The following is a 15,005-nucleotide window of genomic DNA, read 5'->3' as shown; positions in this document are numbered from 1 at the left end:
TAGCATTGATGCAACACAATTATGGGAGAGCATGCTGATTCTATTCTGGTTTGTGCAGGATTAATAAAGATTGCTATTCTTCAATGGGGTGCCACAGTTGTAAGTAAAAGTAGAATTTGCCATACGGAATGATGCATAAGTCTGAACATGCAACTTTACTTTTACACCCCAGGTGGAGTTTTATGGTGCTGGACAATAAGACAGACCAGCTTTTTATTTCTACAGGTTTGAGTGAGTCACTGAAACACAAACATGACTGCCACATTAAAAAATACCAAAGTAATTTTCCAAACTATTACTCCATATTTGTAATAGTTTGACACCTTCCTGATAAGGAAGTCAATATGTTTAAGATCCTAAACATCAACTGGTACAGCCCTGGTATTTACAGCCTCTCCTCAAGGAGCTGGGTCAGAGTTAATAGGCTCCCATGCCTAATCCATTCTATAACATGCTATCTATAGACATGAATGATACACTGGACCACCACAAAACCACAGACAGTCACAACATGTCTTGCATGCAAACATCATGCCCATGCAAACACATACCCATTTAGAACATCACCTTAGACAGATGGTTAACAGTATAGGCTGTGGCACAAGATTGACTTTGTCCTAAAGTCCGCTTTCACCAGTTAATTGAATCCAGCTTCTAGTGTTTAGTCTTCATTTTTATTAAGTAAGTGGAAGGTGGGTATGTTAGGAGAGAATAGAAAAAAGAACAGTAAAAAACCATCAAACATGCAAGCAAGTGGTTAGTGAGTTTTTTTTTCAGCTGAAGTCCTTTGCTTTCAAAACAAAGTAGCTTTAAGTAATCTGAATAAAGTAGGGGAAGAAAAGAAATGTTTACTTGTGTGCACTCTGGTGTTTAAATTCAGCCTGTGTGTGGAAGACTAGCTATCCTAGTGCTCAACATTTATGTAAGATACCACTATACCACTCATAAGTGGGACAATGGGGTGAGAGGACTGTCAGCATTTTTCAGATCCACTCAGTACAGTTTCTCCTGCTCTTGACCTCCGCACACTCCAAAACTTCCCAAGGCACCTCACTGTGAAAGTCACCTACAGGAATTAACATATTGGAAGTGCCACAAACTCCATCACAAATACAGAGTGTAGTCTTGATAGATGATCTGCTCAGATTCAATGGCACTAGATATCAGGTTTTTTGCCCAAGGTGAATCACTTATTGGAAGTGGCCAATGTGACAAATTCAGAAACCTGGACAGGATTGTAATCTGAGATACTGACAAGATGCAAGTTATGTTAAGAATGAAATCGCACACTGGTACAACAACTTTGTGTTGAGCTACAGGCCAGATCAGAGCTATTTACTTATCAAACTGTTGTAACAAAAGTCTGAACCTTTAGTCCTGAAAACCTCATGCTCATTTTAATTCAGGATGATCACATAGCATTATGTTGTTCTGAATGAGACCCTCATGTAAGGGACTTGAATGTACAGTTTAACTACCTCACTTCCACTTCAATCATTGAAGAGATCCAGGCTCTCTTTGGCCCACTGATTGGACCCACAATAAAAATTCGCAAACACAATTCACTTTGGCAAGTATACATACAGTGAATCCCCTTTCCTTCTCCTACCACCCTAAGGGAGAGAGGCCTGTTTAGCCATTTTCTTTGTAAGATTCCCACAAATTCATTTAATAGTTTAGAGCAGCTTAGATACGACAACTAGTGGTAGATCTCAATAGTAAAACTGCCTAGAGAGTACAAAGCATCCCTCTCTGCTCGGTCTGCTTTACCTGTCTTTTTGCTACAAATGTTTGAAACTACACCAGAAATGCCATCCAGCAGGCTCTAAAAGCCTTTTAATTGACATTTTCTGAGAGGCCAGTGGTGACACATTACAATTAGGAACTATGACAAAAGCTTGCAAAAAATAAATAAATAAAAACAGAATGTAATAAGTAATGTGAGATTTTTAAAGCTGGTAAGACCAAGACCTATTCTGGTTTTTCTTTTCCCACTCTGACCCCCACATATACTAATCCGTAAGTTCTACTCAATACTAGATCTTATTTGTCCTCTCTAAAAATAAATGCCATAATATGTTCACCTTCCTCTCACCCCATGCCAAGAAAAATAACAGAGTAGCCCAGCACATATTACCAGTCTTAATAAGCCAGTGTCCCAGCAATAGAGAAATACATTTGGGAAGAAAATTTCAGATTCCAATTGATCTTTATTATAAAGAGGGAGAAGAAAAAGTTGAAAACTGAAGTTTTTTTAAACACTAATATTGCTTTACTGTGTATAAGCTTCAGGTTGGGATCCCATTATTTACAAATCTAAAAGGTGGTTACTGTGAGTGTGTTTTAGCTACTAAGCCCTATCAAATGGTACACTCTTCAGCAAGCTGCAGTTATCAATTTCCCTAAAAAGCACTTAGGGCAAGTTGACTATTATCAGTGTAGTTTTTACTCCAACAGCAAGTAGCAAGATTTTCTTTAGTTATTTCACCCTATTGGGGAACATTCAGAGGTGCTCTTTTTGTGGGATCCCAGAAATTCAGACCTGAGTCTGGATTTGTTAACTGACCTGTTGCAAGGACAGACACAGAGGCCACAACACTTGTTGAGCTCTGTCAAGGTCTTTTCAGCTTCTCTCATGTCTTTGTTTATTTGGTCCATGCCTTCTTCTATACGGGTTAGTTGTTCTAAAAAAAGTAGTTACAAAACATACAAAAAAAAGTTTGAGATATTAGACCTTAGAGGGGAAGCTTTTATCTGAAATGTTAACATCTAAGTTATAAATTAGATCTGTATACTGAAGCCACTTGTCCCCTAAAGGAACTTTTTGTAGCAAAAGCAAACAATGGCATATGCTGCAATAGAATTTTTGATTATACGTTTCCAGCAATCCTAAATTAAAAGCTTTTTTTCCCCTCATAGTGTAATAGTTATGTTGTCTGGATGTTTAGATGTTACTAGCTGCTTTTAAAGTAAAGAAACATTATTTTGTCAGGGGGATAGGGCGGGAGGCTCGATAGCACAGTTAATTGCACAGCCTGCAAACTCTGGTGACATGAACCAGAGCTAAATCTTAAATACTATAATTGCACAAACACAGGGACATCTGACTAGTGAAGCAACCTCATTTCTATACCAAAATGAGTTACTGAGGCCAAAACCTAATAAATTAGGACACCAAACATAAGTACAGATATTACTGCAGACCATTAAGACTTTATATTCACAACTCTGCTTTCCACACAGGTAGAATTCACCTCCTTGTTCATCCAGCATGGTGACTGTCTTGATTCCCGCATCCTGGGACTGTAAAGAGAAAAGGAGGTTTGCAGAAATAACACTGTTTTCAGTACACCAGCACACAGTCAAGGGCTCTGGTGCTAGCTAGAATAACACCTGCTCTGAACTACGATATTGGAATAAAGGAAGCTTGCATTGTGGACCATCACTAAGGGCAAGTCTACACTACTGCACTGTAGCGCGTCTTCACCAGACGTGCTATGTCGATGGGAGAGCACACTCCCATTGGCATAATTACTCCACCTCCCTGAGAGGCGGAAGCTATGTCGGTGGGAGAGCGTCTCCCACGGACATAGCACCGGTGTGACACTGTTTTAAGTCGATGTAAGTTACATCACTTGGGGGAATGTCATTTTCACACCCCTGAGCAATGTAAGTTACAGCAACTTAAGTGGTAGCTTAGACCAGCCCTTAGTTTCACATGTGATAGGATAGTGTAAAAAAAAAAGTTACTACATAGTGACAATACCACAGTTCTGGTTGAAATGGCACTTCTATTAATATTCTTTTTAAAAAACTTAGTGTTCTGAGAGTTTTCTGGACTGACAATTTTGCTTAGTCGCAGTTCAGAAGCAATTAAAAGTTGGTAGGAATCCCTTTTGAGTTATTTAAACAGGGAAAGGTATTTCAAATGATTTGCTGTACTCAGATATTCAAACACAGATCAAACTTGGCATGGACAAATCAATGAGAAATCAATTCCCAATCTCACCACCTAAGTCACTGCCCACTGGGTAAGACCTTCACATAGGATGGCCAGAGTAGGCAGGGAAAGTGGTTTGACTTCCTCCTGGAGGAAGCCTTATGAGCCCAGTCTCTAGACCCTACACCAGATCAGCCACTTGCCTTTTGAAGGAACAAAGTAGCCTACGTTCAATTTTAGGCCAACGAAAGTCAACAGCAACTCTAGCACTGGGGAAAATCATTCCAAAAGCTTAGTGAGGGCTGAAGTGCTCAAGTTTTCAAATGGGCAATGAGGCCACATCAGTACAGAGATTCCTGGGTCCAACTATTGAGCCTACAAGGGTAGAACTTTCTGCTCCAACGCAGATTTTGTTTCAGGATCTTAAAGTGTGGGGAGTTTAAAGGCGCTTGCAATTTCTCAAGTACTGAAGAAACCAGTATTAAGTATGTTATTACCAGACACACCAGTATTGAAGAGCTTTGTTAAATTAGAATTAGCTGATGTGGTACCCCATTAGTGCCAGGATCTCTCTCCGTTCCTAAAATAGTATGTGCCACAGCACCAGGCAGTCAAGCACAGCCTCAATCAAATCTTCATTTTGAGGATGCATCTTTGCCATCTTCAGCTGTCCTTAACTCTAAGAGCAAGTAAAAGCTCAAATCTTCAGTGTTATTAAGTCTTGGCGCATTTCTCAGAAGGGATTTTTTTTTATTTATTTTTTTAAAAACACACTATGAATCCAAAAAGAATGCACACAAGATGCCTCCCATGACAGCCTTTGCCAAGGATGTCTCAGTTTGCTGGTAATGCCAATCCCCATCCAACTCCTGGCTCACTGACAGCAGTCAATGAGAATGAGAAGTCCCAAGGCAGGTCAGACCTTCCCTTTGGGCATGGAAAGGAAACAGATGATATAGATATAGATCTCACACACCCTACTCCTCAGGTACTGTGGTTGGTTGCTGGTTACTAAGCAGTCATGGCTGGATACAAGTTTCAACTTTGGGAATGGATGTTCAGTTTCCTTGTGGCTTCAGATGGAATTACTATGGATTGCCAGATTTTAAGAGAGACTGTGATATGTTATCCAATTCCACTTTGTGTTGCTTCTATGTTGTCTTGCATCCCAAAAGTTACTTTACCTTTTAACACTGGTCACAAGACACCAACAATTTCTGACCTGTCAGACAACATGGAAGTGCAGGAGATTCAGCTGCAATCTGGAAAGCCATCTACACAACTGTGGCTGTCAGAAGTGGAAGAGTCTCTCTTTAGATAACCAATAATTTGTCTGCATATTCTGTATCCCTTTAACTGGGTTATTTTTTAAAGCCCTAGTCTCCCCCATCTCTCAAGGTACATTTGTCTGCCATTTCACCTTATATTCTGCCAGTAGACAGTTCTAGTGTTTCCAGTTATTATTACAGCATCAAAAAAAATAAAAAAAAATCCGAACTTCTTTTTCAATTACTATTGTTACAAAGGGTACGTCTACACTACGGGATTATTCCGAATTTAAATAAACCGGTTTAGCAAAACAGATTGTATAAAATCGAGTGCGCGCAGCCACACTAAACACATTAAATCGGTGGTGTGCGTCCACGGTCCGAGGCTAGCGTCGATTTCTGGAGCGTTGCACTGTGGGTAGCTATTCCGTAGCTATCCCATAGTTCCCGCAGCCTCCCCCCGCCCCTTGGAATTTCCAGGTTGAGATCCCAGTGCCTGATGGGGCAAAAATCATTGTTGCGGGTGGTTCTGGGTAAATGTCGTCAGTCACTCCTTCCTCTGGGAAAGCAACGGCAGACAAGCATTTCGCGCCTTTTTTCCCTGGATTGCCCTGGCAGATGCCATAGCATGGCAATCATGGAGCCTGTTTTGCCTTTTGTGACTGTCACTGTATGTGTACTAGATGCCGCTGACAGAGGCGATTCAGCAGCGCTACACAGCAGCATGCTTTTGCTTTTGCATGACAGCAGAGATGGTTACCAGCCATACTGTACCATCTACCATACCATAAATTGATAATAAGATGATCATGGTTACCAGTCCTTTTGCACTGCACCATTTGCTGCTGTCATAAGTGCCCCTGGCTGAGATCAGCCGGGGGCGCAAAAGCCAAAATTGGGAATGACTCCCTGAGTCAATCCCTCCTTTTTGGTATCTAAAAATAGAATCAGTCCTGCCTAGAATATGGGCAAGTGTACTAGAGAACCACTGTATCATAGAACCAGAGAGCACAGCTGCTGTGTGTCAGATCCCGCAGAAATTATGAGCTGCATGCTATTCACAGGGGGTGCTCCTGCAACAACCCCACCTGTTGATTCCATTCTTCCCCCAACCTTTCTGGGCTACCGTAGCATTGTCCCCCCACTTATGTGATGAAGTAATAAAGAATGCAGGAATAAGACACACTGACTTGTTAGTGAGAAATGAGTGGAAGGCAGCCTCCAGCTGCTATGATAGTCCAGACAGGACATTAAGCAGTGTGGTGGAGAGGAGCCCAGCATCCCGCTGCTAGTCCGGGGCAATTGAATCTTTTCTTTACACATGAAGGGTGGGGGCTGATGGAGCTCAGCCCCCTGTTGCTATGATGAGGACGGTTACCAGCCATACTGCACCATCTACCAGGAAAAATTAGGGCCAAGTGCCCTTGATCGACCTAATGGATGCTAGTCGGCATGGTTACCAGTCCTTTTGCACTGCCCCATGTGTCAATAGGCTGATGATGACGATGGATATCAGCCATATTGTACAATCAGCCACCCATGGCAGGAGGGGAGCAAGGATGTTGGTGTTGAGTGCTGCAGCATCGTGTCTATCTGCAGCATTCAGTAAAGATAGAGTGATATGTAAAAGAGTCAAGAGAGGATTGTTTTCCCTTTCACTTCTGGGGGTGGGGGGGGGGGTGCGTAAATTGCCGAGCTATGCCCTGACCCACCGCGGACACTGTGTTTGACCCTAGAAGCATTTAGAGCTCAGCCAAGAATGCAAATGCTTTTCGGAGACTGCAGGAACTGTGGGATAGCTTGAGTCCTCCAGTCTATGAGCGTCCATTTGATTCTTTGGCTTTCCGTTACACTTGTCACGCAGCAGTGCGCTGAGTCCCTGCTATGGCGTCTGTCTGGAGATTTTTTAAAAATGATTTTGAATTTCGTCTTCTGTAACGGAGCGCTGATAGAACAGATTTGCCTGCCCTTACAGCAATCACATCCGCATGGTCCATGCTGGAACTCTTTCTTTATTTTGATTTTTAACTGCATCGCCACACATGCTGATCGGAGCTCCACGCTGGGCAAACAGGAAATATTCAAAAGTTCGCGGGGCTTTTCCTGTCTACCTGGCCACTGCATCAGAGTTCAGATTGCTGTCCAGAGCGGTCAGTGGTGCACTGTGGGATACCACCCGGAGGCCAATACCGTCGATCTGCGGCCACACTAACCCTAATCCGATATGGTAATTCCGATATTAGCGCTACTCCTCTCGTTAGGGAGGAGTACAGAAACCGGTTTAAAGAGCCCTTTATATCGATATAAAGGGCCTCTCAGTGTGGACGGGTGTGGCGTTAAATCGGTTTAACGCTCCTAAAACCAGTTTAAACGCGTAGTGTAGACCAGGCCTCTATTCCTATATCTGAAAGATCAGAGAAATTTCTATTTTTTTTTTCCAGTTTACTTTGTACATTTGACAAAGTATAGTCAGTTTCACTGTCTCCCCTGTATAGTCAATTTACTCTGAAATTGTTTGATATCACTGCTTCACCAGGTTGGTGCATTTCCAAAGATTTAGTAAGTGCTCCCTTACCTCAACAGCCAGACCAAGAATCCTCCTTGTGCTTTCCAAAGACTAGAAAGAGAAGATTTAACATAGTGAAGCACATGTAAGAGAATCAATAAGACCCTCAAACACTAAAAGTTCAATATAATAAAATAGCTAGTGCACAAAGCTTTAGTAACCTGGAAATAAGGGATAAGCAACTATCCACATCTATATATCAGAGCTACAATGATCTAGGATTCTTTTCCATTTGCCATTATTCATATTTCTCAGTACACACTAAGGTCAACAAAATAAAGTTGATACTTCAAGTGCTCCTCAGATACTAGAAAAAACTGCTCTGATATATCTCAGGGACAATTACTATAGCTAGGCAAAGATCAGAAAAAATAGGAGCATAACTTCAGGATCCTAAAATGTGTGTTTAAGCACCTGCCTGGTTTTAAGAGGGTGAGCACCCCACAGATTTCATTGGTTGCAATGGGAGTTTTAGGTGCTCAGCACTTTTAAAATCTGGCAGGTGCCACTTTAGGAGTGAAATTTCAAGCTCCTATTTAAAAAAACAACTTGGCCCCAGCAGCTACAAGGTGAAAACCAGGTGAAGATAGAGAAGTTCAGGATATTCAACTTTGCCTTGGCAGTCTTCTTCCTAGGCTCCCCCTACCTTCCTATTCTGCACAGGTTAGGATAATTGTATATTAGGATCCTGAATGAGCCCTGGGGAAAAAAGTTTACCTCATCAGTGACTTGGTGAGCCCTCAATTGAATTTCTTCTGGTGACATTTCAGCCATGATGAGATGTTGCTTTAGAAAGAGTTGATCAAAAGGAAGTAAGGTCTAGTCTCCTGTAAAAATCAAAACAGAACATTAACGCATAATAAGTTCTGGAGACGGTGTGCATTAGTCTGTAAAGGCTGCTGCAAATGACACTTTTCAACTGAAAAGCTGATTGGAAGGCAACACACTGAACTCAGAGTATAAAAGCATGCCTACTTCCTTCTGCACAGTACAATGCTTGTATAGTACTAGTGGTTATTTAACAGAGCTATTCACCTGTGTGTTACAAAACTGAGGTAGGAGTGAAAAAAACCTCATGAACTAACCAGCAAATAAAGTATTTTAATGTTGGTTTTCTTTCTGCTATTATTAAATCCCTGTCCTAGAAAGGATATTTACATTTCATTGGGAAATTCTAGCTACTGGTCATTTCCTGAATTCTTCCTAGACCAGAAAGTCTTAAAGTAAAAAACCTCACAAACAAGAACAGAAATCAGACTCATGATTTTGGAGTCAGGGAAAACGCTAACCATTGTACGCAATAGTCTGAAAATATAAATTGCAGGTATCACTTTTCAGCATGAAGTGTGTAATGTACTTGAAAATAATGTTTAGTTATATACACAGCATCCAAATATGTACTGATTCTATTCTACGCTACACGTAGGGCAACCACAGGGCTCTGCACTCTGCCCCTGCAGCTCCCATTGGCCAGGAACCATAGCCAATGGGAGCTGCAGGGGTGCCGCCTGCGGACGGGGCGGCGTGTGGAGCTGCCTGGCTGTGCCTCTGCGTAGGAGCCGGAGAGGTGACATGCCGCTGCTTCAGGGAGCTGCTTGAGGTAAGCACTACCCAGACACTGCCCCCTGCCCCCCCACATATCCCTGCCCCAGCCCTGATCCCCCACTCCTTCCCTCTGAACCCCTTGGTCCCAGCCTGGAGCATTCTCCTACATCCCAAACCCTCATCCCCAGCCCCACCCCCGAGCCCACACTCCCAGCTGGAGCTCTCATCCCCCCTGCACTCCAGCCCAGACCCCCCTCCCACACACTCAACTCTTCATTTCTGGCCCCACCACAGAGCCCGCACCCCCAGCCAGAGCCCTTACCCCCTCTTGCACCCCAACCCCCAATTTCATTATACAGAAATATCACACTGACTGAAAAATTGCTTACTTTCTCATTTTTGCCATATAATTATAAATCAATTGGAATATAAATTTTATATTTACATTTCAGTATATAGTATATAGAGCAGTATAAACAAGTCATTCTCAGTACGAAATTTTAGTTTGTACTGACTTCACTAGTGCTTTTTATGTAGCATGTTGTAAAATTAGGCAAATATCTAGATGAGTTGATGTACCCCCAGAAGACCTCTGCATACCCCCAGAGGTATGCATACCACTGGCAGAGAACCACTGCTGTTGGGTAATGGCCAATGTTAATTACTGTGAATATCTTCCGAGATTTCTGCTTGTGAACTAAATGTACTACAATGAGCAATATTCTCCACAGTTGGCATGAATTAGATTTACTTTATGAAGAACATTAATTGCCTAATGTTAAGAAGGATCTTGAGCATTTGGAAAGCTTTGTTTACGAACAGATTCTGGTACCACCTCCCCCACCACAAAGCCCTCAGCATCTAAACTCAATGAAGCTTGTCTATGTGGAGAAAAAGTCAGTGTTTTTAATAAATCCAAGGCACTCCATTTTTAAGAACCTGATCATACTGCCACTAATGCACTTTTAACTCCAGCCTAAAGAGAGGTCTTCTATATATGATTGACAGATCACAAAGCAACAGGTTAAGAAAGAGGAGAGAAGGGAAGGAAGAGTGGGCACAATAACCTTAGCACTTCAATATATCAAATAAAATGGCTCTTTAAGGACACATATAATATAAAAGGTTAAGGGTAAATTTAAAGTTGATCCATAGATCCACAAAATTAAATAAGGCTTGAGTTGAGGTTGCTGCATCATCCTAATCTTATGCTTTTGTGCCTTGGTGTTGCAATACGTGATACAAGACAATACCATTTGGAGATCGAAAAACAATCCATTATATGGGTTTAAAGATGCGGCAACCCCCAGTCAGAACTTCATTGAAGGTTCTAGTCTGACTAGCAACCTGAGTGATTCCTCTCCATCCACTTCTCTATTTATCATGCTTAAGAAACTGGTTTCAGTTTGTAAGTGTGTGAAATAGTCATAATGTATCAATACCAGAAAAAAGCCAAGAAAAACATTGGATACTAGACAATGGTTTGAAACCATCAGCCTTCTAGCACCTTTTTGACAATCTTCATTTCCTCTTTCAGCCAGAACAATTGAGAAATGACTTTGTTTACAGCTTTCCTCAGCACTGCCTTGACACTGAAGCACCAAGTTCCTCAATATTAACCTACAGTATCTACATGCGGAGTTTTAGACAGAATGCAAAAATGCACGTATGTGCACTAGGTGCAGGGAAGGGGGAATGACTAACAATTATTCCACAGTAAGAACAAAATTTAAAAAACTGAGCCAGCATAAATTTGAAACCAAGAACACCCAATTTGAAGTCATCTGCAGAAGACACTGTTTTTCTACTCTGTAGGGGAGACAGCCATGACCTCTGAAAAAGAATTAGACATGGTACTAAAACTAGGGAAAATTTTCTTTTCCAGCAATAGTAAATTTGCTATACTTTTTTTTTCAAGGCACCACAACTATACACAAATTTGGGTCGAATTCTGTTAAGTTTTCGCAAAACAAATTTGAAAAAAATTAAACACATTCTATTTCAACCATTTTGAAACAAAGCGTTTCAGCATTTCACTTTGAAATGGTGTTTTATTTAGAAAAATAATTTCAAAACAAAAAATGTGAACACTTGAAAACTACTCCAACAAAAAATGGAACAAAGTTTCAATTAATCAAGACGTTTTTGTTTTACCCAAAATTGAGGCAGGCGGGGGAAAAAGAGGAGTGTCTTTTCCTTTTTGGCAAGAAAAACTGAAGAGTCAGTTTTAGTTCAAACTGACTTTTTTCGCCAGGGGATTTTTTGGTTCGGTTCCTTAACTGAAAAATCAAAATTATTCACTCAGCTTTTATACCCTTACCAGCCAAGTTGCTTCCAGGATTCCTTAGAATTTGAGGTGTTCTTATGTTGAATATCATCTCATGAAACTGTTCAGAGAGAATTCCCAAAGGGCTAGCAAAATTGTTTTAGCAGAAGAAAAACTAATCCCATATAGCAATTTTTTCACATTATGACTAATGGACTTTTTTGTTAAGAAGTCTTCTACAGTGCACAGACATTGGAGTTTCACTTAAAGCATAAGAAAGTCACAAGGTAACAATGCCTCATTTTCACTTCAATTTTCACCCACACAACTCCAGGCATGTTATTTTTACTGCAAGAGAGAACCCCAAAAAGGCATGTATTACTTTATGAGGGGAAGTGGTTCTGCTGGCTGCAAGTCCTTTCCAGTCAAAGCTAAATGAAACAGTAAACAAAATTAAGGATCTTTACAACTTTGTTTTTCTAAGGCTGAAAGGGATTTTCCCCCTTTTTCCTCTTGAAGCCAACCTAGCCATGTGCTAGTTCCTAAACACTACCATTATAGTGAACTAGAACAGGAGTACACAAATGTTAGTTCCTTGGATAGCCGTATAACGAAGTACATTTTAAGGGAAGCTTCACAAGAAGCTAGTCTATGAATTCAATCAGTTTAGATAATTTTCATCATCTCTTCAAAGCTATCATCATTTTACTTCGTGTACAAGATCATCCCTGACAAATTCGGGGAATAAAACTATGTCCCAACAGTAACGTTGGAGAGAATACAGTTTTGACAGATACTGGAACAGAAGAGAAAGGGTATTACCCAGAAAGCCATACAGGAAGAGTTTCCTCATCATACATGACATTTCGTGGAATTCATGTTTCTACTCCCAATCACTCCCCCCCACCCCCAAAAATAAAAGAATTAGAAATAGGAGACTATACAGAATCTCAACTGATTTAAAGTGTCCAGTGCTCATTTTGTCAACCACAAATCTCGTCAGGGCCGGCAATATGTAGCTGGTACTTTCCTTATTGTGTAAGGACCACATATCACGATTAGCACAAGCTAGATCACCACTCCCAGGGGGAAGTTTGGCTCTCTCAGAATAAGGGACAAACAAATGCATTAACAGAACATTAACTTATAGGTTAGAATTTGCTTTTACTTAACTTCTGTTACACAGCCCTAGTAAGGTTCCCTCTGCTACAGCCCATCAGGCTGCTGTGTTTGTGTCCTACCACACTGGGCCTGTGTGCTCTTAAGCTTCTGTTGGTCTGAGCGTAGGCTGTAGCATAGTCTCTTTCCTTTGCATCTCTGGCAAACTTCTGGTCACAGGTTCTGTCTGTTCTCCCTTTACAGAAATGGTTCTACTGACCCACCTGACTTAGACCCTCCCCTCGCCCGCCCTCCCTCCCTCCCCCCGGACCAATGCTAACCCAGAGTCCCCAGCAGCCTAAGCACATGCTTTCCCAGAGCTCCAGCCTTGTAGGTGCTCAGAGTTTACAGTTCACCTCTTCAGGGACACATGACAATGAAAGCAGACAGTTCATGCCAGTTTACTTAATTTGTTTGGTTAGCCAAGCAGTTAACTGATCTTGCAATGCTGATGCCCAATATTCATCTATTTTCTGAGCTGCTTATCTTACAGTTCCCCCCCACAACATAATCATTTAAAAAAAAGGGAAGCAGAAACAAACTACATAAACATCCCTTTGTTGCACAGTATCTCACCGCCAACCCAAACCCACTGTTTCTCAGAACACTTACTCTGAAAATTGGAATGATTAATCCTTATGAAACCAGGCAAGTTTCCCTACACCCATCAGCAGATCAGGTGTACACAGTTAAGCACAAAGTAATATTTTCCTAGGAATTCATTTAAATCCATCATAAAAGGTAAGTAGTAAAGCTTTTTACTTACCAGTATCAGTCCTAATTGATCTATTTATCCTGTAACTGTTGAAGTCTTCACTAAGGGTACCTCTACACTGCACACACCTTATGGCATCAAGCAGAGTGCATCTACTGCATGCCCCCAGCATAGGTATAAATAGTGTAGACAGTGAAGCACTGCTTAGGTGAATAAGACATGCCTGAACCCAGGGCCTATGTACCCTACATGGCTCTCAACACATCCAAGCAGTGCCTCCCAGTCTACACTGCTATTTTTAGCAATGTAGTGCCCTGCTGCTGGAGCCTTTCCCCTCTACAGGGAAAGGCTCCTGCAGGGGGAGGCAGCAAGCAAAGGCTCTGACAGCTCCCTGCTGTCAAAGTGTTTCCTAGCCATAGGGAGCTACTAGAACAGAGGTGGGCAAACTTTTGGCTCAGGGGCCACATCTGGGTGGGGAAATTGTATGCAGGGCCATGAATGTTGGGCTTGGGCAGGGGGTTGGGGTGCAGGAGAGGTGTGGCCAGGGGCTCAAGGCTGGGGAGAGGGGCTCAAGGGAGGGGAGCAGGGGGGTTCAGGGTGCGGGCCCCGGCCCAGTGCTGCTTACCGCAAGTGGCTCCGGGGTGGCAGCAGCATGCAGTAAGGGCTAAGGTAGGCTCCCTGCCTGCCCTGGCTCTGCGCCGCTCCTGGAAGTGGCCAGCATGTCCAGCAGTGGCGCCTGCGGGTGGGGTGGGGCAGGCAGCTCTGCCACACACTACCCTCACCTGTGGGTATCACCCTGGAAGCTCCCATTGGCTGCGGTTCCCTGTTCCCAGCTAATGGGAGCTGTGGGAGGGGCAGGCAGTGCCTGCAGGCGAGGGCAGCTCATGGAGCCCTCTGCTGCCCCCCCCCCGGGTACATGGTGTCAGCCACTCCCGGGAGCGGCACAGGGGCAGGCAGGGAGCCTGCCTTAGCCCTGCTGCACCACGGGGCTGCCAATCCCGCAGTCCGGATTGAAAGCCCTGATGAGCTGGATCCAGCCTGCAAGCTGTAGTTTGCCCTCCCCTGTGCTAGAACCTTTCCCTGATGCCTCCCTCTGCTGAAGCCTTTCACTGATGTGTGTAGCTACACACCACGGTGTGTGCATGCAGCTTGCTTTTGACTACTGTGTGTAGCTACATATACCCACTGCCACCAGTGAGGTGCAGCCTAGATGTAGCTAGAGGGCGGGGAGTTGCAGGACACTGCTTTAAATATTAGCAATGGCATCAATTGAAAGAGTAACATCAGGTCTTGGTATCAACTTTACTGCTACCCTGCAAAGAAAAGGGCCCCCTTGTAAAGGGTCAGTGCCAAATTGATAGGAGACACCACAACCACATAGCCTGCAAATCATAATGGCCACAACTTCCCCCTCGGCCAAAGTTTGGGGATGCCAGGGAAAAACAAGTTCTATTTACAGTATGAAGGTTCCAATTTTGATCACAAGTTTTATTCAATAGTTGTTTTTGGCATTCAGTAGAACCGCAGAGTTACGGACACCTCGGGAA

At 42.7% G+C, this 15,005-nt stretch overlaps 1 protein-coding gene across 4 annotated transcripts in view; it reads right to left on the bottom strand.

The window, feature by feature from the left end:
• The window catches only part of SNAP23 (synaptosome associated protein 23), a 42,712-nt gene that overhangs the window by 14,456 nt on the left and 13,251 nt on the right, over positions 1-15,005 (bottom strand). For all 4 annotated transcript variants that reach the window (XM_045013507.1, XM_045013504.1, XM_045013508.1 and 1 more), the window contains exons 2-5: positions 8,492-8,601; positions 7,784-7,825; positions 3,255-3,303; positions 2,567-2,684 (exon numbers count right to left, since the gene is read on the bottom strand). In XM_045013507.1, coding sequence (XP_044869442.1) covers positions 2,567-2,684; positions 3,255-3,303; positions 7,784-7,825; positions 8,492-8,548 — 266 coding nt within the window. In that variant the 5' untranslated portion in view covers positions 8,549-8,601. The remainder of the gene's footprint in view (positions 1-2,566; positions 2,685-3,254; positions 3,304-7,783; positions 7,826-8,491; positions 8,602-15,005) is intronic.

The sequence above is a fragment of the Mauremys mutica genome, chromosome 4 (assembly GCF_020497125.1).
Source record: "Mauremys mutica isolate MM-2020 ecotype Southern chromosome 4, ASM2049712v1, whole genome shotgun sequence".
NCBI lineage: Eukaryota > Metazoa > Chordata > Testudines > Geoemydidae > Mauremys > Mauremys mutica.
The sequence above is the reverse complement of the archived record's forward strand: the minus strand, read 5'-3'. Positions and strand labels throughout refer to the sequence as shown.